The 24,265-nt window shown below is 38.2% G+C and overlaps 1 protein-coding gene across 1 annotated transcript in view; it reads left to right on the top strand.

Moving 5' to 3' along the window:
* Positions 1-24,265, top strand: part of rev3l (REV3 like, DNA directed polymerase zeta catalytic subunit) — a 351,481-nt gene that overhangs the window by 201,913 nt on the left and 125,303 nt on the right. Inside the window, exons 10-14 of the mRNA XM_079887722.1 lie at positions 6,895-7,023; positions 8,837-9,050; positions 9,301-9,443; positions 9,545-13,409; positions 13,525-14,399. Of these exons, the coding sequence (XP_079743848.1) occupies positions 6,895-7,023; positions 8,837-9,050; positions 9,301-9,443; positions 9,545-13,409; positions 13,525-14,399 (5,226 nt within the window). The remainder of the gene's footprint in view (positions 1-6,894; positions 7,024-8,836; positions 9,051-9,300; positions 9,444-9,544; positions 13,410-13,524; positions 14,400-24,265) is intronic.

The following is a 24,265-nucleotide window of genomic DNA, read 5'->3' as shown; positions in this document are numbered from 1 at the left end:
TTGGTGTGAAATGTCTTCTAGCTGGTTTGTTCTCGGAACAATGTTTCGCCTGTTTTTTTTTTTTTGTTTTTTTTTTGCGTCAATATGTTGAAAATATCAGCGCTGTTTCATCTGGCTTTTTACAAGCTTAAATCACATAGTCATTTGTGGGTTTATAATAGAGATAGAGAATTCTGCGCTGAATTTAAATGCTTCTCAGTGGATCGCGCAGCTCTGTGTAATAGCCTAATGTTCGCGTGATCGAGATCAGCTTTGGCCGCGATCGCTGTTTTTTGGGCCGAGCTGATAATGCGCTGCTCAGATCAAACAAGTTTTGTTCCGCTTTTTGAGCATTTGCCATTTGATGTTTCTCATACGCAATGCAAATGACAGCGTATAATCAAAGAGCGTTGGGTAATTTTGTAGAGGCAAAAGTTCAAATTGAAACGTTTAGTTGAAAAGGTCGCAAAATTATACCATTCAAAGTCTGGAACCCCGACGGCCAGTTGGGGCTATTTATAGAATGTGTTTAGCGGGCAACTCATATGCACCACTTTGGAGACCACTGCTATTCAAATATAATGTAAGCAAATTTAAAAGTGCGGCCTTATAAAACTAACTTTCTGTCAGTGGCTATAGGCCGACTCTTCTTCCTCAGTTGTTGTGGCTATAGGCCTACTCTTCTTCCTCAGTTGTTGTTTTTTACACGTAGCATATAAGTGATCATATTAGTGCCCCTGCTGTTGGCTGTTCATATTGCTTTATTAGACTTTCTTTTTTTTTTTTTCTTTTTTTTTTTTTGTGCCGTCGGCCCTCGGTTGGACGGCCGTTCTGGACTTTTCCAGAACGCACAGATTGTCAGTCCGTCCCTGGAGCCCTCTAAACTCAGACCGCTTCCCCGTTTGAACTCCGGAGTTCCTCCCTCGACGTCACTTCCCATTCTCCTTAAAACCATATTGCGTGACATAACAATGACGAGAGGACAAAGCAAAAACAAATAAAAGTCCATATAATAGTCCGTGATTACACCACAGGCATCTGATACAACAGTTAGCTTTTTTTCATGTGAAGAGAATAAACAATACAACAAAGCATGTTTATCATCACCTCAAAAAGCTGTACATAAAGGCAGAATTAGGTGACTATTACAGTGTGTCCTCTCACATCTATAATGGAAGATCAGGTGAAGTACCTGACTGAGAAGGGAATATCTGCGGCATATGAAACATGAAAGTAAACATGAAAGTACCGAATTATTGTAGCAACATTTACCCGCCCATAAACATGACGTTGAACAAAACAACTGGGATTGGTCACTTTACATGTCAGCCAGATGACCTCTTCCTGACTGAGTGGCCGGTCCTTGGCCATTTGCAATGGTTTAAGAGCCCAGACCTCACATTGTCAGACAAAGGTCTTGCTTTGCGAGACTACCACCGAGAACACCCTAGCAACTACCTAGACTTTTTTTGAGTAAAAAAAAATCTTGTACCTAGACTTGAAGGTCATGAACTGCATTTTTTTAATAATGTTTCCTAGGGTGCACTTACAATGTTAGTATGATACATAAAAAATTGTCATAATTTAGAAATAAAAGACATTTTTCTTCCTCTGATTTTAACCCTCTAATATGAACACTCTTGTTTGAAGGGGCGTGTCTGCTGTGATTGGCTAACATCTTTGCATATGAAACAGTATACATGTATTACATGTGGAACTCTCTCGAAAACTTTTAGCACATTTTACTATTACAGCTCTCAAGGTTAACTAATCATGAAAAGTGTTGATTATAGCATTATATTTAGATCGTGGCATAAAAGGTTGCAGTAATGAGCATTGTAGCCAATCACAGACATGTTTAGTGCATGACTGCAGTGATCTCGTCATTACAACTCGATTTCTGCACTCACACAAATGCTGCCATCATAACTAACAGTGCAAACACGATACAAATAAGAGATTCGCTGATTATAGCCTGAGTTTTGGCAAAACGTTTGATTGACAGCTCCAGCTATTGTAAAGGGAGCGTTATTTGATCACTTTCTATATATAATTTAATCAGTTTAAATTACAGATTGTTTTCATCCTACTAAAAGAAACAGTGTGAAGTTGACCGTTTAGTCTCTGGTTTGATTTACTGACACACAAACATAAACGACTTTGAGACAAAGAACACCTGACTGTACATGAATCATTACATAGCAGAAATAACTGGTCACTGGTGATTTTGGATAGACATGTACATATCAAGCGATCTGTAACAAAGCAGTAGTGACACAGTAAAAACTTTTTCCTCACATAAGTGTGTTTCACCGCATCACAAGCAACTATGTTATTTACCTACTGCTTGTAATGTGTGAATCAGTGGGCGGGGCTACAGTGGTGACGATGTAGAAGTAGGCGTTCTGCAGAGGTGGGTTTTCACCTATCTTATGATGTCATAAATAGGCACATTCCCAAACGAGTCGTTCTGATGACTCAGAATGAAAGCTGTTTTTGGACTAACAAGGAAGTTTTCAGTTCTGAAACTTACAGGATATTCTTATCGTATAATAACCTAAAAGCTCAAGGAAAATTTGATTTCTCAATTCATGACTCCTTTAAAGTCGACTCTAGGACTAGGTGATACATTTTAATACATTTTAATTTAGATAAAAGCAACAACAGCCAGTCAGTCTGAATGGTAATTTAATGTCTTTTTTATGTTTAAATAAGAGAGTTCCACGTCAAGGATATTTTATCTAATATCTCTGGTTTATATCAAAGAACTCTAAATTTGAATGCTTCTTACTTGATCTCACAGCAATGTTATTAATTCTGTGGCAAATTCAATGGCTTTCTTCACTGGATCTCCCAGCACTGTGTAGTAACGGTGCCGCAGGATCGAGTTCGGCCCGCGGGAGTAGCTCGCACTGCACTGACCAATTTTTGGTCCGAATTAATAAACGGTCCGTGGAAACCTGGCAATAGATTATAATGGGTTCTATCTAGAGTTTTATATTAAATAAAAATAAATAAGTGTTGCACCACTTAATTTTAAACATAGATTAACAAATCTGGCATTAGAATTAAAACCTGTGATTAAAACCTCCATTTACACTGAATTTTCTTTGCCATGATAGATTCGCCATTGTAATTAAACAACATTCCATTTCCTTCTTTGTTGACCACCAGAAACTCTCTCTCTCTGACATAAAGTAGCTCTTGCCGATAAAGAAAATAAACTGTCTTTTTTAAACTGCTATGTAGCGAGACCGTACTGATCAAGCAGGCGATGAAAACATTGCGGCAGCGTGTGCAGATTTCATAAGCCTGGAAATATATTTATATTATCAATTAATGGAGTAATATGGTAGCTTAACGTATGACAAAACAACCAAGATAAGAAAAAACTGGCATGATTCACGGAGTGACTGTCTCTGCTCTTGACAGTGCTGCCCTGTCTTTTTGAGCGCCACCCAGTAGCCACGCGTGGAGCGGGCATGAGAAACGAGAGGCGCGGCAGCGATCAGTGGCGCTCACCTCATCATTACAGCTGCCGTTAAATGCTAAATGTATTTCTCTTCTTTTTTGTCCTACACCGAGGTGCACCGAGACGAGTGACGGTTCCGCATCTCGGATTCGATAGCAGGTGGTAGCTTACGGGCCGCCACGACCCTCACACTCTGCCGGCTCAGTGAGCTTTTTTTTTTTATTTGTAATAAACACCTTTATGAGACCTGACGACACACCCACTGTTTCTGTCTTTATTCAATCAGCCACATATTTTAATTGTAGGTGCACTTTATTTTATTTAATCCTCCTCACCATAGGCGACGATTTATGTTTATGCTGGTGTGTGTCCAGTGCCCACACTCCATACTACACCCCCATCCCCCCAAAAAACTGGTGGGGAAGGTATCGACCCTTGCAAAAAGTGGTTGGGACATGTCCCACCCGGAAATTACGCCTATGTTACCAACCAAACAAAAGCACATTCTTTCCATGAGTGTTGTCATGAGTCGCGTCTAGTTTTGTGCGAGAGTGAAAGAAATCCGCCTGCGAGTTGAGAGATTTGTGTCATGGTTCATGGATCCGTGTGTTCATTTTGCGTATCTGTCTGGTGTGTCTGTAGGTGTTGGGTCAGTGTATGTGTGGTGGCTTGTTTGTTGCCTAGTAACCAGCTGATCACTCAAACAGTCATTCAGCTGCAGCTAGTCAGCTGCCTATATCTAGCTGGAGTGATGGTGCCTTCACGTGCTATGGAAAAGATGATATTTTCCACTTGTGAACTGGTATTTACCAGTGTGTTGTGTTCAAGTGCTTTTGTTGTCGTAATGTAGTACCCGCAAGGTCTGTGTCAGTAGAGTATCTCTTTTATCTTTACAAAAAAAAAAAAGCAAAAAAAAAAAAAAAAAAAACACGTAAATGTGGTGCTTTCTGATGATTAAAACATAATTAATAATTAAAAAAAATTAAACATGACATAAAATGACTACATATGAACCAAGGAAATTGCGGCGAAGTTGAAAATTGAGTGTTAACGCATTATATTACAATCGTTAATGACACAACATTGTATAGGCTACAAAAACTATCCGCTAACAGTATTCACGACTCTTGCGTTGCTCTCCGCGATTTTGAAAAGGTCAAAGGTTATCTCATCTCGGCAACTCGTGCATCAAAATATTCTACGAGTTGCCCAGTGGAAAATACCACATGAGGGGGTGTTCATGTGCATTTTCCATGTCGGCTTTTGGTATTTACCATAATTACCATAGCACGTGAAGGCACCATGAGATATGCTTGGTGTCGGTTCGTCACTCTTGTTTTGTTCTCTTACCCAGTGTCTGTGTTTGAGTTCCCAGTGGAGTTTCCTCCATCTCGACAGTGCTTCCTAGCAGCTCGGAGAGCATCTTGAGTTTTTCTTCAACCAGCCGTCCGGACTGAGTTTCCACGCTGTGTTTGATTCTTGTCTCTTCATCTCTCTCCCTTGGGATCGTGCATTGAGTGTTCGCCAGCCTTAGTCTGTGCTGTTATGAGTATTTTCCTGCTGTCCTGTCTCTCATAATAAACTGCTCACTTGCAATTGGATCTACGACTCTCATTCTGACAATTTGTGCTCGCGCATTACTTGGATTCGCTCTCGACATTTGTCATTAAAATAACACCATAGAAACGGCCTCAAATAAACTATAAAAAAGGTGAAGATAATCGTGTCTGAAAGCTGCAATTGATTTTTTTATTGGTGTAAATCAATGGAGAATATCTCGTATATCGTACAGGATCGACACTATGCTCCTCACATGTAACTTTAAAGTGCCCCTATTATGCTATTTTAAAGATTCCTAATTTTGTTTTGAAGGTCTCCTACAACAGTTTTACATGCATCAAAGGGTCAAAAAACGCTTTCTTTTTCTCATAATATTCATCGCACATCACATTTATCAATGATTCTCAAACGACGCAATGGGTGAATTAGTCTCTCTAAATCCCTCCTTTCCACGAGCCTACTCTGCTCTGATTGGCCAGACAGCCGAGTCTGTTGTGATTGGTTTACCACTTACAGCACCAAACGAAACACCACGTTACCATGACTAAATTTCAGCTACGGAGACTTCATCAATTTTACCATATTGATCCGAGTGAGAACGATGATGAAATTGGAAGATCTAGTTATTCAACCCGAACCTCCATCGCAAGGACGACTTGAGAAGGACGTTTCTCAGTGATACACTACTCAGTTTGACGTACAAGAAATGTACGTCATTTCTGTGTGAGATGTTGCAACACCATCAGCACTAACAAGTGTATGTTCATCAACAAACCAATGTGTATATTTCTTATTTATTGCAGTGCACATATGGGAACTGCATCATTAACTGTATCAATAACAGCGCATACGTTAGCCGAGCACAAACGTGAATGACTGATGTAACATTAAAGTTTGGAAAACAAATCTCGCTCCATTCTTTATCATTACTCATAGTAAGAACAACAGACAATCTGCATTAATAGACACAGTTTTAGGTAATAGTGCCCCACAGCTGATTAGCAGAAGTATTTCAGTAATAACGTGAGTAAGCCAGTTAGCCGGAGACCTACACAATATAAAATGCAAAACTACGTATTTTGAACACCTGGTAGAAAATATATACATCAACAATAAATCAGTTACAGGTTGTGATTCTGAGGAACAAGTTGGTCCCAAAAAAGTCAGTACTGTCCCCCCTTATTTAATGGATAAGAGTTTTGTAAATCCTCACAGAGATTTGAGAAGCAATCGTCAGAAGGTTAAACTGTTGTTGTATCGCATGTGATTATATCAAATGGATAAATCATGTGATTGATTGCCCATTGCTTTTGACTGATTCATTTAAATCAGGGTTTCTCAAACTCGTTCCTGGAGGGCCACTGTCCTGCACAGTTTAGCTCCAACCCTGATCAAACACACCTGAGCAAGCTAATCAATGTCTTCAGGATCACTAGAAACTCACAGCTAGGTGTGTTTGATCAGGGTTCGAGCTAAACTGTGCAGGACAGTGGCCCTCCAGGACCGAGTTTGAGAAACCCTGATTTAAATGATTCATGAGTTGAACGGCATGCTGCACTATTATGAGTTTGGTTTCTTTTATGGTTTTAGCGTGCAATGAATCAGCGTTTGGTTTCTTTTATGGTTTTTGCGTGCAATGAATCAGCGAGGCTTATGCCAACGCAAGACAACTGAGCTCTGATGATTCAGTGCAGGAAACACTGGCACACTGTATGAAAATTGCTTCAAATTAAACTCTTTTACCCTTTCATTGTCACTAGAAAGAGTGACAAGCAGCTTCATGCTGATGAAAGAAAACTACAAAAACAAAGAGACTATGACTGTTTCACTTTTTGACAATGTCCGATGAAATGTCTATAATTTTTTTCCTTTTCACCATATAGATACAAAAAGGCATGGTGGGAAAGATGCTGAAGTGGCAGTTGTTGATGAAGAGGCCATTTTAAGTTTGTTGGAAAACAGTCAGACCTTCCTCCCTCTCTCTCAGAGAACCAACCAATCAGCAATACTTGGTACCAAGACTATCATAACAAATATAATATCTGATTCCACAAGCAGTGTTGTCGCACTGCAACTTTTTTTCTTAATCAGTATTTTAAATAAATCAATACATAAATACATCAAAATATATCTAAAAGATAATTTGTAATTGAGCAAGATAATACAATTGGTGTATTCAGAGATCATTTTAATATTTTATTTTTGTTTGAAGTTTGTATTACTTATCCCATTTACTTTTGTTTTATGCATAAAACAATATATTGGCATTTCAATTAATTTTTTTTATAGATATTATATTGAAAACAACAAAAAAACCTGATTAAGAAACATTTTTTTTCAATTCTTTATTTGCATCTTTTTATATTCACATTCATTTCAGTTTTGCATGTGTACACCAGAGCATATGAGCGGAGTGTAGCGGTGAGAATCTCAGCTCATCGCTCACGGAACTGTTCACCCCTCCGCTCCCCCGCTCAAAGCTACATCAGGCCGCTCCGCTCATTATCGCTCAGCGCTCAACGTAGTTTGCTTCGCGCTCCACTCAAATCGCCCCCCGCTCGCTCCAAAAAAGGAAAAAAAATCTACATGTATATCACTTTTAGCTTAGACCACAGCCTTACCTCCTAAAGAACTAATGAGCAACAACATTTTTCAAATAGAAATGTTTTAATTCAAATGACAAATTAGGCCTATGTAAGAAGGAATATAGCCTACACAAAAAATCCTGTAAAATTAAACGAATAAATGGGCAATGTTGTATTACAAATTTATTAAATGTTTAATTATTTAGGTTTACATTGAATTTAGCATGTTAAGGTGATGATTATCAGAGTTTCTAGCAAAAGACTCCGGCCAGTCCTGTTTTACTGAAACTCTTAATGGCTCTTGGAGCTTGTGTTTTAGCAAGAGAGTCCTGCACTCACGCCAGTCCTGTACTCCAGTCTCAGCATTTGAATAGAAATGCTGAGTGGATTAGGATTGGCAACACTCTCAGTCTAGAACAGGTTCCTAAACCTGTCTCATCACAAAGTTTTGGTTCCTGCCCCTAAATGTATATAAACTGTAAGAGAACGTTCCCTTAGTCAGACTTTGGGGACTGCAGCTACCGACAGCTTGTGTTCTCAATAAAGAATCCTTGCTGAAGAAAGAACCAAGTCTCCTGGTCTTCGATTCTGAGTTTCCAACAGGGCCTAATAATATAAATAAAAATTATATAAACAAAAACATACATAAAAGTTTTAAAAGTAAATTAACTATTAGGCCAGAATTTTGATAATTGGCTAACCTTTTGCTTTCTTCCCAGCGTGTTCACGTAGCACACTTTCATGTTTTCGAGGGATGTGTCTTTAGATTCCAAAATGAATCTTTACTGACTGAAACGATGTCTCCACATTCGTTTTCTTGTACCACATTATCATTGTTAGTTAGTTTTATATTAATAGTACACGTAGGCTATGACTTCTCATTTTCCTTTTTGAAGTACTTTTTGAACTCCATTATTGAGCCGAGTTTTGACTGAAAATAGTCTACTGTTGATGACTGTGCAAGACAAATGGATTCTGGGTCAGGCTTGACTGAGCATGCTTCAGACTTGTGGTGTGAGCGGAGCGAAATTGGAGCGGGAAATAGGGCAACGCTCCGTCCTTTTAAAAATGCTGCTCTGCGCTCTGTCCACGATCTGCCCGCTCGCGATCCCCGCTCGCTCCCGCTCCACTCCGCTCAGCTCACATGCTCTGGTGTACACATATGCATAATGCATCTGCTCTTATACATGTTCTTTATTATATTTTTAAATTTACATATTCAACAATGTTTTTTTAACAGACAGCAATCAAGACCAGGCCATGGTTGATCTGCTAGAAGCATTGGCAGATGATGGATTTAGAGCCGACAGGTCCCAGCAGCTGTCTGCTAGCTGTGGCTATAACAGTGATGATGAGGAAGCTGGGCCTGAGCTGGAGAAAAATGAGTCAGAGCTCAGTAAAATCATGTCACAAAGATGGGATAGTGACATGCCAGAACCCTCTGCCAGGAAAAGGTCACCAAATTTCACTTTTGTAATTGTCTGCTTTTAATTTTAATTTGCATTTAAATGATTAGGCAGGTTCATTTGATCAGGAAACTCAATTTATTGAACCCTTTTTAACAGGCATTCAGAATAGGCCTCGTATAGCAAAACTGGCTGGTCCACAGCAGACAGATGATAGTGCGTTTGTGAGTTATGACTGTGCATTATTTAATTTGGTGGCATGTTGTTTAATCATAATCTGTGTTGCCTCCCTGCACAGATTATGCATGAAAGAAGCAAATGAAAGCTCCAGCGAAGAGCAGCAAGCCTCATCAGATGAAGAGGTGTATTGGAATGGAAACAGTGCTCTTCTTACTGACTTGTCCATTCCACAGTTGGATGGAGCTGCAGATGAGAATAGTGGTAAGCTCAATTTTAATTAAGTATTTTAATGAACTACAATGACAAGTATGATTGCTTTTGGTGCAGTAGTGTATACATACTTGTTGTCTTGTTTGCTGTAGATTCATCACTAACAGAGAAAGGATCAAGGACACATTCATCTCTAATAGCAACAGAAAAGATCCTTGGTAGAAGAAATGTTTTTCCAAATGACGCTGTCCGTATGGAGCCACCGTCCTCTGCTAACAGTGGATTTGTTCTTGAGTACAAATGTGCTGAACATAGACTCAATCAAGAGGATTTAGCAGATAAGCATTTAAAAAATCTAGAGGCAAACGAATGTTCAACTGGATTAAGTGTTAACAAAGAGGTGCCATATATTCAACCAGTTAAACACCCAGTCCCTTCCAATACAGCAAATATATCTAAAATTGGTGCTGAAAAAATTGGTATGCACCCTTTGTACACTGGTGAAAACCAAGCCATTGGCCTTAATCAGCCAGATCCTGATGATTCAGTGTTTGGAAACTCTAAGCTTCCCCTGAGCTTAAAAAAATATACCAGTATTAAAAATTTGGAAAATAACCATCTATCTATCCTGGAGAATCACAGGAGCTTCTCTGTATGTTATTCTGAGCTGATGAGCTGCCCCACCAAGACTGAAATGGAACTCAGTCCAAATGATTGCAGAAGTACTGTGATAAGTTTTGACCAGACACAAAGCCCTGTGGAAGAGAGCCAAGATTTGGTCCCTCAAGAAGCTGAGACAGGACAGGGAAGAAAAGAGGAAGATGTTGGTGAACTGAAAATAAGATATGAGGACTACCAAGAGAATAAAACTGAGAGGACCATTGTCGCACAGCAGGAGGCACACTACAAATTTTTTCCCAGCGTAATTCTGTCTAATTGCCTGTCCAGACCCATCAAAAAACAGGCCTGGAGCAAGACTGGGGATGGTTGCTGTATCTTAGACAATCCTGAACAGCGAAGGTCAAGGTTAAAGTTGACCAAAAAGAGAACTACTTTAGGTCAAAAACGGGTAAGTCCTGTAAGGACTCCATCTCCTATGAAAGAGGAAGCCACAGCGCTTCCTTCCATCACTCCAGACTTTCTCCCAGAAATGTATAAGGAGGTTGACATGAAAACTTCAGATCCACCAACTATTAAAGGTTTACTTGAGAGCTCAGTAGAGGAAAAACTTGCAGATATTCCCACCAAAGTCTCTTGCACAAAGGTGTCCTGTTTGCCAGGTAGCAAATATACCTTGCGGACCAAAAGAAAAAGGAGTTGCGACAGTGAAAAGGGGGATCATGCAAGTTCTGGTTCTTTCAAACAAGCTTTGGTGCAACATGAAGGCTTTAAAGGCAAAGATCATGTCTTCAGCCAAAAAAAAAGGAAACTGGCTAAAAAAGAGCCACCAATCATCATCAAATATATAATCATTAACAGATTCAAAGGTCAGAAGAACATGCTAGTGAAGATTTCTAAAATTAAGGCTGAGGAAACGCACACAGTTTTAACACCAGAAAAGCTTGCCGAATACAAAAAGCTCGCACCTCTCAAAGAATTCTGGCCCAAAGTGCCAGAGTCTACGGCAGTGAAGTACCCGCTACTTGAGCCAAAAGTAAAGAAATGTCCCAAACGAAAAACCAAGGTCAATCCAATATCAAAGAGGGCCAGCATCTCCCCAAGATCTAGATGTCCACGAGCAAATCAGACTAGGAGGGCAAAGCGTCCCAAAGCATTGTTAACTTTGCCACAATTACCCCCTCCATGGCCTTGTTATAACGATTTCACTGATGACTGCTGTACAGAGTATTCTGATGTGATGGTGGAGTTGGGTTATTTGTCAGAAAGAGCCCCCAGTCCTACTGATTCAACCCCACCAAGATGTTGGTCACCTACTGAGCCTTTCCTGGAATCAAATTCAAATGATCATCTTATAAACCCCCATAATGATCCATGTCTAGGTTCACCCTATCAAGTTATGGCTTCAAAACCATGCCGAAGAGGTTTGTGGGATCGAAGCAGCACACCCAGGCCTAAAAAGGCTTCTGCTACCAGCCCAAAAAGACGAATTAATACCTCAACCACGTCAGGGAACAAAGATTCTGTGAAAACTGAGGAGTCACAAAGAAGTATTCCAGCAGCTTCAAGGAAGCAAAAAAAACAGTGTGAAGGTATTGAAGGGACTGTTCTCGGAGATGGCACATCAACTTCTCAGAAAGGCAGGATGCTGAATGAGAAGCAATCCCTGAGAAAAAAGCAGGTCAAAGGTAAGAAGAGTAATAATTCACAGGCTTCACATTCAGTTGACACTGCACCTATTACTTCCTCCTCTGATGACATGACTCCTTTCCAACATCCCAGTTTTCAAAAAAGCAGTCAAGAGGATCTTACTGTCAGTTGTTCAGACTCCCAAACAGAGCACACCAGCACTGAAAGAAAGTCATATCAAGATGTTTTTCTCATCAATGCCATTTGCTCAAATGACTCGCAAAAAGATTCACAGATTACACCCAATACCTGCATTGAAAAACCTCTGAACAGCATTCTTTCCCCAGCCACAAAGTCTGTAGGTTATCCATGTTCTGTCATCACATACAGCAGTTCCAATTCAAAATCACAAAATACTAGTCAAGATGGGACCATTACAAAAAATCCCTATGAATTCAATTCAGATGCCTCTGGCCATGAAGAGAGCCCCATTATCGTACAGCATTCACAATCAAACAGAAAAGCCAACGTAAAGTCAAGAAGACTGCAAAAAAGAAAGAAAGATACCGTAACAACTTTATTGGAGTCTGTTGATTGTAGATCCTCCCTTATGTCCTCTGTTAAGAGTGCAATTACAGATGGATCTAACACAGGTCTCACATTGCCGTCAGACCCTAAAAATAGGGAAATGTGTGTTCCTGAGATCCCTTCTAGACTAGCTGTCTTGAAGGAGCTTCTCCAGAAGAGGCAACTCAAGGCAGGAAAGGAACCACATAAAAGTGATCAAATGACTAAGATTGTGTTTTCTACCAGTCAATCAACTGATATTTCCAAACCAGGCAAATCTAGAAGAGCTCTTTCATCAACATCAAGAAAACCAAGGGGTGCAAGAACTAAAGTTCCAAAAGAGTTAAAGTCCAAAATCAGAAGTAAGAAAAGAAAACCGGATGATTTGAGAGTTGACTATTTTTCATCAGATGACAGTCCTGTGTTTTTGTCTGATCCTGGCTTTGACAGCTGTTGCTCTATTGAGGATAGCTTGTCTCCGGAGCTCCCAGACAATTACAGTTTTGATATCAATGCCATTGGCCAAACCGAGTTCTCCAGTCTTTATTCAAGTAACCAGTTTGTGTTAACTGACAAGCACTTGCCTCAGAAGTTCCTCAGTGATGTCAGTCAGGAGGCAATCAATGCCCCGGTTGGGTTGGGGGACAGATCACAAAATATGTTTGACGTTGATGAGAATAGCAAGCATGAACAGGACTGGAACAAGTCTGGGGCTCTTAGTCCAGAACTCTTTGATAAGACATCTTGTGAAAATGGCAGAGTTTATACCAGTAAGGTATCTCTGTCTCTGCTTGATTCAGAAAAGATCTTTAGCAAAGATTGGGTGGGCTCTTTAGGTAAAATCCATGGCCTCAGCCACTTTCAGGACTTTCACTGTGAAAAGAGAGATGTGTTGCTTGACCCAGAGCCCTTTTCCCCCATTACTTCTGCTAATTTTGTTTATAGTGGTGTTTCCCCAAATAGTGATCCCCTAGATGGCAGTTCAGCAACACCAAGCAGTTCCCCACGGTCCATCAACTCACTGTCCCTGCTGAAAAATGCTGGTCAGAGTTCAAAGAGCGGAGGAACTCACATTCTCAAACCTCTCATGTCTCCGCCTACTCGAGAAGAAATCTTAGCTACTTTGATGGATCTGGAACTCTCAGAAGCCACCTACCAGGAACCATTCTGCAGTGACCCATCAGATGCACCATTGAAGCCAAGGTAAGAACACACAACATTTATAATGGATCCACCTGCAGGAGTTTTGTGTTTGTATATTCAATTTTTTTAATTCGATTATGAAATCATCCATACTCATTCATACTGTTTTTTTCAGGGAGGTTGGTGGTCGGAAGTTGATTTTGGAAACCAGGCTGGCGAATGAACTAGTTGAATTTCATGGAGACTTATCTCAAGACGGCTTAAATTTTTGGAAAGTTGCATTTTGTGCCATGACAAATCAAGCCTCTGCACCAATCTATGGGTTTAAATCATCTATATTTATCAAAGACCAAAACCCATCTTCTGGCAGTGATCACAAAGTGATCATGCTTCCCTGCAAGTGTGCTCCAAGCCCAGAAGAGGTGCAGCTCTGGCTGCAGGCCAAAAAACAGTATGAGTGCCTTCAGAGGGACAAGAAACAAATGTGTGGCCAGGCAGTTGCAGAGCTGATGCAGAATACATATGACAAGATTTCATCTCAGAAAAAGGACTTGAATTCACCTTGCTCAGAGCATCATGATAAAATGCTTGAAAAAGCTTCAGAGTTGCAGAGTATCAGTAGGAATGGCTTAAGTTTACCCCACCTTTTCTCACCAGTTATGGCAGCTTCATATGACACTAGCCCTAAGAGTGTGAAATGTACCTTGGACATGGAGACAAACAAAAGTTATCAGATTATCACTTCTCCAAACTCTCCTGAGATTTCTACATGGCAACAAGGCCTAGCTGAGATTAAACAAGATGAGGACAAGGAGGATTTTACTGATGGATTGCAATCCCCTGACGTGAATCAGTCTCAAAATCTCAATGTTACTGAAAATGTACTGCCAAAGGACCACTTGAGTCCATCACTTTTTCCCATTAAAGACCCAGATGTCAAATGCTCTTACCCAGATGTCAAATGCTCTTACCTGCTCCATAGCACACCTGTCCACAGGAGAAGCTGCATTGACGACGATGGGTCAAGCTGTAGTCCAATAAGAAATGAGGGTATGTTTTTTATGGTTTTCATTGGAGTTTAAATCTTTTAGCTAAAAGTTGTTCAGTTCTGTTATCACTAATGAATGGTGGCTGAGAAGTGCAAAACAAATCAAAAAACTGAAAACAAAATAAATAAACTAAAATAAAACTACAAATTAAAATAACAAAATAAAATAAAAAACAAAATAAAAAGTTAGAAAACACAACAAGAAGTCATACAAAACTGAAAAGCTAGATACATTTTGCAAATGGAATATATACAGCTGATTGGACAAGATATCTACATATATCCCACAGGATAAGCTGAAAATGCTGCAGGCAGTTGAAGTTTAAATATTACAGCTGTATCTATGATAATTGTTTTTTACGATGCGAGATGACGTTGACATTGTCATAAATATGTCACTCACTTTGCAAAAAAACAACAACAGACAAAAGCATGCCTTGTTTGTGTACAATTAAAATGTCCCTATAATTATAAGATTCAGTTTTTTTGTATTTTTATATCATATGTTCTAGTTTAGCATATCACACGAGCAAGAGTGCTGTTTTTTCCCAAATAGCACAATTGCAAATGTGATGTCGATTTTATAAAGTTAAATAAACAAGAAGTTATTATTGTGAATATCATTTTAGACACAATATTGTCAATATTGATTCTTTTTTCGCTATTTCTGTTTTTTTTTTTATATATATATATATAAATTGGATGACCCATTCATAAAGACTGTAGACAGTTGCTTTGTTACTGAATGAATCAGCCGTTTGAACGAATCGTTGAATTGACTTAAAGGTGCCATTGCATGGATTATTTTATTATTTTAGAATGTTTCCTGGGGTGCCCTTATAATGCTAGTATGTTTTTTAGATCAAAATTTGTTATAAATTAGAAATAAAAGGCATTTTTCCTAGCCTGATTTTAGCCTCTGATTGAACGCTCTGTTTGAAGGGGCGTGTCTGTGTGAGACTTCAGTGTAAACGCCCACTGCTGTGATTGGCTGCTGTGAGACTTCAGTGTAAGCCTGTTGATCACGTGAATGAAGATCTTATCATTGCAACGCAGTTTCTGCACTGTCACTAATGATTTCACCAATGCAAACATGATGTACGTACAGTAAGAGCTTCGTTGTGCAGTGTAACGGCGTCATTGATTTCATAACGAGTTTTGGCAAGTGTCCAGATAAACTCGCGCTGTGTGATTGACAGCTTGGGCGACTGGAAAGGGATTGTTCTTTGATCGCTATCTGTATATTAATCACAGTTTAAGTAAGATTATTTTCATCCTACTAAGAGAAACGACGTGAAGTTGATCATTTAGTCACTGGCTTGATTTACTGATGCATAAACAGTATTGAACGACTTTGAGAGAAAGATTACACATCAGACATTCACATAACCCACTGGTTCTTCAGAGGCTCGGATGAAGGAACTAAAAAAATACCTTTGTGTTCATTTGTACATCCAAACACTGAGCAACTGCCATGCTTCGCTCGTTTGCAAGCCATGATGTCTCTCGAAGAAAAATGATTCGGCTGCACAGTTCCGCCTGGCCTTGAACATGGGCTGGCATATGCAAAATTTTGGAGGCGTACATATTAATGATCCCGACTGTTGTGTCACAGACGGTGTTATGTGGAGATTCGCCTATTTTTCAGGGGTGTTTTTCAAAAGCGAGATTTAAATAAGAAGGAGAAAACAATGGTGTTTGAGACTCACTGTATGTCATGTCCATGTACTGAACTCTTGTTATTTAACTATGCCAAGATAAATTCAATTTCAAATTCTAGGGCACCTTTAAGGACTCAAGACCGCAACTTGCTGCCACCTACTGGCAGTTTGAGTTTTTATAGTTAATGTATAATTAGATTTTTTTTTTTTTTTCAGTATTTCAGTATTCAGTACAAAAAAAACATTAATCTCATAGCATTATGAATGTTATTGTAACAGCAGCATAAATGCATTCATGGGTAGAAAATGGAATTCATTGACAATTTCTTTTTGGAAGCTTTTCTTAGATTGTTGGCAGAGGCTATTAGCACCAAGTGCAAATAGTTTTAAGCAAATAGTTTTTTGGGTCGCTTGCGTTAAAAGCTAAACCTGCTGTTCTTTCCCTCTACACCACTCTCACTTTTTAGACTGGTTTCTTTCAAATTTTTGTCTGACCCAACCAGACAATGGTGGGCAGATTTACTGTAAAAAGTTTAGTTTTTTTCCATAATTAATCGCTGTTAAATCGACAGCTGTAATATTTACACATCCACACATGAATTCCTACTGCCAACTTCTTACTACCATAGCCTCCTTGTACTTTCTGCATATCTTGATTGACAGATGCCTCTTCCAATCAGCAGTATTTTCCATTTGCAAAATACCTACTCGCATCAATTTACAGATTTGTACTTTGCAAATGTCTTAAGGAAATTGTATTGCTTTAAGGACCTTTGGCAGCGATTGCAGTCTTCTGGGTATGATGCAACAAGCTTTGCACAAGTGGATTTTGGGATTTTCTGCCATTCTCAGTGACTGAGTTCTGCACATTTCACAAATATACTTATAAACTAAGTGTGGACATGACAAAGTGTGGACTTACTATAGTGAGTACATGTAGTAACGTGTAACTATGTCACTGGGCTTAAAAAAAAAGTGTTACCAAAAGTAATCTATCAATAGCTTTGGTCACATCTGGTCAACATGGTCACAGCATACCTATGGCAGACACCCTCGTAATCTGTCTTCTGTTGTTTTCAGAGGCCATAGAAATGTCTTATGATACATAAGTTAAATAGTAATAAATATTCTGTTTAAATGTTTTTTGCAATGGTATTTAAATTAGAACAGAGAATCTTTCAACTTTAATGGTATTAGTACAGACTACTAAAATTTTGGTATTGTTACAACTCTAGTCCCTAATGGCTGGATTACCCTACATGACTATTAATATCTGAACATACTAGGCATCATACACTTGTCGACTTTATAATTGTTACAGAGAAAAACTGGGCATCATACACTAAACAACTGAGGATCATTTACTACCAGACTTTCAAATCGTTTCTTTTTAAAATCTGAAAAGAGAAACCCACGCCTACTTGCTAGAAGACACATGACAGATGAGACAAACATGGATGTGCAGGAGATTACCTCAGTAGTTGTTGTAGCGACTATGCTGAGTCTCAAACGAAAAATAATGAGTTAAGCACATTGTGATGCAGTGTTGCTTGGGCAGATGCAGTCAGTAAGGAACACTACAGATTACAAGTTAGTGAATAGTGGCGAAGTCTGTCGTTTTATCTGAGCTGATGAGTCAAACATTGAGCCTAATTTGTTACACATGTTCTGTTAATTTACTTTTGTATTGTTATTGTATTTGTATCGTAACATTGGTAGAGAGATGACAGCTTCGATTTCAGTTGCGATGCGTCATACACTACGTTGTGTGTTCTAAAATTGACTCAAGATATCAAACATGTTTTGATATCCTCCAACTAGATGGATTCATAGTCTGAAGCTAAAAATTCGGAGTCTGTGCCCATCATACACTACACAATAAACACAGTATGACAGTAGTGTATGATAGTCTGTGCCTATCATACACTACGCAATTTTCTGTGAAACCTGTTAACTCCGACTGCCCAAAATCTGCAGACTGGCACAACCTTTTGGCGACTATTGTCGACTCATCTAGGCAGCAGATCGGGGGGAAAATCTGACAAAAGTCATGTAGTGTATTCCAGCCTTAAGCCACTCTTGCATGGTCTTGGCTGTGGTCTTAGGAACATCGTCTTGTTGGAAGGTGAACTTTGTTTCTCGCAGTCGGCAAAAGACGGCAACACTCTAAAACTTACCTAAACATATCATTCACTGCAGTTTCCATCTGAAAGTAACACTAGAGGCAGTATATGGTTTTACCAAAGTGCATGGTTTGTAAACTAATACTTTTTGATATTTGCATCACATAACCAGCTTCATATGTAAGACTTTTCTTGCTCCGATAAAGATGTTGCCAGATCCACGTTCATTTGTTTTGGATAATACTGAACACTTTAGCACCACTCACTAGACATTTCACTTTGAAAAGTGTAATGTGACATTCTGATCTTTGGAACTCCCCTTGAGTGACCATCGGGTTCCTGGTCACCTCTCTTACCAAAGCCCCTTTGCTTTGTCATTATTATGGGGTGTGTAGTGTAGATTGATGTAAAAAAAAAAAAAGAATTTTTTTATATATATATATATGAAAGCATTTTATGTTGTATAACTGCACCATACCAACATATGAAAAAAAAGGGGTCTGAATACTTCCTGATTGTACTTTACAGTTAAAGGGAGAATATATTTTTGCTTTCTTTGTGGCACAAAGTAAGAGCAACCTATTGGCTGTAAGTTGTGATGTGTACAGTCATAAGTTCATTCAGCGAAGGATTCATCAGACTGATTCAAACTCCTGATTATGTGAATCTTTTTGTCCGTAATGGCATTTCTTTGTGAATCGGGCCGTGCTGTATGCTTGTTTTTGCGTACAGCCTATGAAAAGTTGTGATGTGTGACACATTTGTAATGCGTCATGTCAGAAATATGTAGATACAAATTATGCCTATCAATGAACTTGACTAAATTTCATTGCTTATATTTCTGACATGGCATAAATGGGTCACCATTCCCAAACTTGCACAACTAATTCATTTCCACTCTGCAACCCACACTTTAAAAACCAATTTTTTTAATGAATGATTCAGATGACATAACCAGCATTTTAACCCTTGTGCATCAATTTAAAAAAGTTACACATAGCTACATAGAGGACAAAAATGTCCATGTCAATAAACTGTCATAAAAAGTTGACGCTTGGGAGCACAGACTTAAGTTTGGTATCATTTTAAAGAATACCCTTGGCAGATTATTGCTGAAGTTTAAAAAAATTAATAAGTACATCCAAAACAAAGTTATATAGGTTTAAGTTTATGAAAATTATTTATGAACATTATTTTATATAAAATATATATTTTATGAAACACGTGGAACTCTAAAACTGATATAAATTCAAAGCCATAAATCTAACCAATTTGTGTTCCAAATTTGAGGATGATATCTCAAAAAATAAGCTTTCGGTAAGATTTTGTTTGGGCGCAGTACCAGACTTTCCCCATTGGATGCCAGCAAAACTCCACTGGTGAACACAGCGATTGGCTTTGTTATTTGCAGTTGAGTTTTTCTCTCTCAAATATTACAAGCACACAAACACACTTTTTATTTTATTACACACATACAAACCACACTTAGACATCCATACCAACAAACCCACACAATTATCGTTGCATACTTTATCCAATTGTCTCTATAATATGCCGAAGCAGAAAACAGGAATAAAGCGAGTATTTGCTTTATAGGCCTAACCTGAAAAAACGGCACCATCTGATAAAAAATTGTAAAAATGTAAATTTTGAAGCCTTGCCAACAGAATGAAAGCCTCTTAAAAAAGATTGCATCATTTTATAGTTAAACGGCACAGGGATTAAAAAATTCAGTTTTAATGGGTTTCAATGGGGCCATTTTTGTCCAAAAGGCGCTGAGAGGAAGTATTTTGTGTAACTAGTGCAAAATAGATTTTTTAAAGGAAATGGCGGTGAAATAGTAAAATTCCAATAAAAATACACACCTGTGCCAAATTTTATGCAGTTAGCAATAACACAGGCAAAGTGATAAAAAAAAAAAAAAACTGAAAAAGCTAAAAATGTCCATAAGGATGCACAAGGGTTAAGCTCAGTATAACTATGAATCAGTCATGATGTCTTTTTCTTTTTTTTTCTTTTTTTTCTTCTTTTTTTAGCTTTAAGAGTCTTAGGTTTAACTCTTTTTTTATTGTTTTACCAATCAGAGAGATAATAAAAGAAAGACAATACAGTGTTTGTTTCGACATATTGACCAAAAAATACAGATGAAATTAAACAGAGGTATTTCTTACTCTCTGATTCAACAAAAAGGGGAAAAGAAAAGAAAAAAGAGAAGGATTATAAATGCTTGCTTCAAAACATACTAGTATATTACACAATAATACAAGTAAAAATAATATTAATGTAGTATGCATGTACAGTATGGTAGCAATATAAATAAAATACAGCAAAAACTGTAAATATTACTAAGGAAAACAAAAAACACACACACACACACAAAAAAAGAACAAACTTTACATCTTTTTTAAACAATCACTGCCAGCTGTCAAGAAAACCAAATACAATTTATTTCTCTTTTTTTTTTTTTATATACTCTGTTTCTTAAACAAACAGGGACGAGAGAGATGACAAAAACAGCTAAGGTCAAATGCAAAGGAGTGGTTACGTAAATGGTTATTTATAGGAAAATGATTATTTTTTAAAGTGCAAAAGAAAAGGTTGCCAAATCATATGAAATTGTTCTGTTCTGCCAATCATTGTAAATCAATTTTTTTTTCTATTTGAATAAACTGCAACAGGTCGTGCATCCAATGAAAGTAGCTGGGTGGAAAAATAATTTTCCAGTTCATCAATATAAGCCTTATGGCAATTATTAAGCAAAAAGCTAAAGAGTTTGACTGTAAAGATAAGGATACCTTTGCGGGATTAAGACCAAATAGTGCCACTAAAGGGCACGGTTCAACATCTAACATGAAAACAGAAATTGACTTGAAGATTGATGTCCAGAAAGAGGTCAACGCTGGGCAAAGCCAAAAAGTATGATTAAGAGTGGCCGGGGCTTGTCGACATCGGTCACAAGTAGGATCGAGATCCAGATTTATTTTAGACAGTTTAGCTTTCGTCCAGTATATTCTGTGTAACAGCTTAAATTGTATTAGTGAGTGACGAGCGCAAATAGAGGTGGTATGAACGCGACAAAGGGCCTTTGACCATTCTTCATCAGTAAAAACATGATTAAGATCTGATTCCCAATTTTGCTTTATTTTAGACATGGTTGAAAAATCTGAGAGTGCAGTAAATGAGAAAATAGTTTTGTAAATATTGGAGACAGCACCTTTAGAGACTTTTATTTCTAAAACTTGATCAATCTCTTGTTTCAGAGGTGCATGAGGAAAGTGAGAGAATTTATTTCTTATGAATTCACGAGTCTGAAGATATCTAAAGAAGTGAGTTTTCGGAAGATTAAATTTGTCTGGGTGGTGTGGCACAATGGATAAGACACATGCCTTTGGTGTGAGAATCCACTGTGAGACACCAATGTGTCCCTGAGCAAGACACTTAACCCCTAGTTGCTCCAGAGGCGTGCGACCTCTGACATATATAGCAATTGTAAGTCGCTTTGGATAAAAGCGTCAGCTAAATGAATAAATGTAATGTAATGTAATGTCTGATAGATATGAAAAGGTTACAAAAGTATTATCGTGGAAGAGATCATTAATATTTACAATGCCCCTTCTAAACCATAATGCGAAGGCTCCATCTGAAATGGAAGATAAAAAAGAAGGATTTTTATATATAGGAGATAGACCTGACATTTTCTGAAAGTCAAAGTGTTTTCTAAATTGTTGCCAAATTTTTAGGCTATGCAGAACTAAAGGGTTTGAAGAATAGTGGGAAAGTTTTATAGGAATAGAAGAACATAACAAAGCATGTAAAGAGACTCGGCTACAAGAGTCGCATTCTATTTCAACCTATTTCTATCTATTGCCGGCACCCAATGACAAAGACCATAATGTGACTGACTCCAATATAAAATGCTATGAATGTTTGCTGCCCAGTAGTAAAATAATAAATAAGGAAGTGCGAATCCACCTAATCTTTTTGGGTTGCTGAAGGAATAGTTTCTGTACTGGGCCTCCGTTCCAAATAAAATCTGAAATCACTCGATCTAGTGACTTAAAGAATGCTTTTGGTATAAATACCAGAATATTTTGAAATAGAAATAGAATTTTTTCTAGAAATCATTTTTATGGCATTAATTCTACCTACCAGTGAGAGTGGTAGAGTTTTCCACCAAGCAAGATCCTTTTTTGTTCTCTCCAAAATTGGAATAAAGTTATGAAGAGATCTACATGTTTCCGTGTTACTGTTACTCCCAGGTAACGAAAATTATCTGAGGTTGATTTAAATGGAAGAGTTGATGCTAAAAGAGCATTTGCGGCTGTGTTAATTGGAAAAAACTCACTCTTATGCAAGTTTATTTTATAACCTGAGACACTACCAAATTGTCCTAAAATACTCAAAACATGTGGAAGACAAGTTTCTGGATTTGAGATATATAACACTACATCATCAGCATAGAGGGAAATTTTCTGTTCTTTTCTGGCTCTATGGATGCCAGTGATATTGCAATTAGTACGAAAAGAGATTGCAAGAGGTTCTATAGCTATAGCAAACAGGAGTGGGGAAAGGGGGCAACCCTGTCTTGTCCCATGGTGAAGAGAAAAATATTCAGAACTAATACCATTCGTTTTTACCGACGCCAAAGGGGAAGAATATAGGAGTTTTACCCAGGACACACATTTATCACGAACCCAAATTTTTGTAATGTATAAAATAAATAGTCCCACTCAACACGGTCGAAAGCCTTCTCTGCATCAAGAGAAACTAGGGCTTCTGGCATGTATGAGTCTGATGAGGTATAAATTATGTTCATCAGCCTTCTAAGGTTAAAGAAGCTTTGTCTGTTTTTTATAAAGCCTTTTTGGTCCGGATGAATGATATCTTGAATAACAGTTTCCAACCTTAGAGAGAGAATCTTGACCAGGATTTTCACATCTACTTTAGAAGGGAAATTGGACGATAAGACCCACAATTTAGTGGGTTTTTATTAGGTTTCAAGATCAGTGATATTGCCACCTGACGCATGGAGGGAGGAAGATGCCCATGATTTAGGGATTCTTCAAAAACCGAAATAAGTAGTGGGGAGAGCTGGAAAGAGAACTTTTTTAAAAACTCTGAGGGAAAGCCATCTGGACCTGGGCATTTTCCGCCCTGCATCTGTATAATAGCTTGCAGACTTTCGGTTAGACTAATAGGATTTTCTAATTTGGTTTTTGACTCGTTTCTGATTTGAGGGATGTCAAGATTTTCAAAAAAGTGATCAATAAGATTAGAATCTTTGAGGGAGTTTGACTGATACAAAGAAGAATAAAACAGTTTAAATTGATTATTAATTTATTGAGGGTCTGATATAATATTCCCTGCTGTGTCTTGGACTTGAGCAATAAAGCTCCTTGCAGTTTAAGTTGTAATGCAAGTGCTTTACTCGGTTTATCGCCAAACTCATAGAATCGGTGTCGTGACTTAAGTAGAAGGTGTTCAGCATGGCTAGTGGAAAGAAGATTATATTCGGAAAGCAAAAAAGCCCTTTCCTTATTTAGTAATGGGGTTGGACGTTGTGCATATTTCTGGTCCAACTGGCCAATCTGTCTAGAGAGTTCCCAGAGCTTTTTATCACACATCTTTTTGATATAAGCAGAGCAAGAAATTATTTCTCCACGCAAATAAGCTTTGAGCGTGTCCCAGAGAAGAGATACAGAAATCCCTTCCGTAGAGTTAACCTCAAGAAAAGTACTGATCTTTTAGGAGATAAACTCAACAAAACGGCTATCTGATAAGAGTAACATGTTCATTCTCCAAAAATGCGAAATTATAGAACCACCAGGGAGGGCCAGTTCGAGAATTACTGGGGAATGATCAGAAATGACTATACTATCATAAGAGGGAGACTTTACTAAAGGAGTAAGTTTGCTGTCAATGATAAAATAATCGATACATGAATAAGTATGGTGAACTGGAGAAAAAAAGAGAACGTTTTAGAAGTGGGATTCAAATGACGCCATATATCAGTTATACCATACCACTCCAAAAAGGAGGTAAGTGTTCTAGAGGATTGAGACAAGGGAGCTGGTTTGGGAGATG

This window comes from Squalius cephalus (assembly GCF_949319135.1).
Source record: "Squalius cephalus genome assembly, chromosome: 12".
NCBI classification, from domain to species: Eukaryota; Metazoa; Chordata; class Actinopteri; order Cypriniformes; family Leuciscidae; genus Squalius; species Squalius cephalus.
The sequence above is the reverse complement of the archived record's forward strand: the minus strand, read 5'-3'. Positions and strand labels throughout refer to the sequence as shown.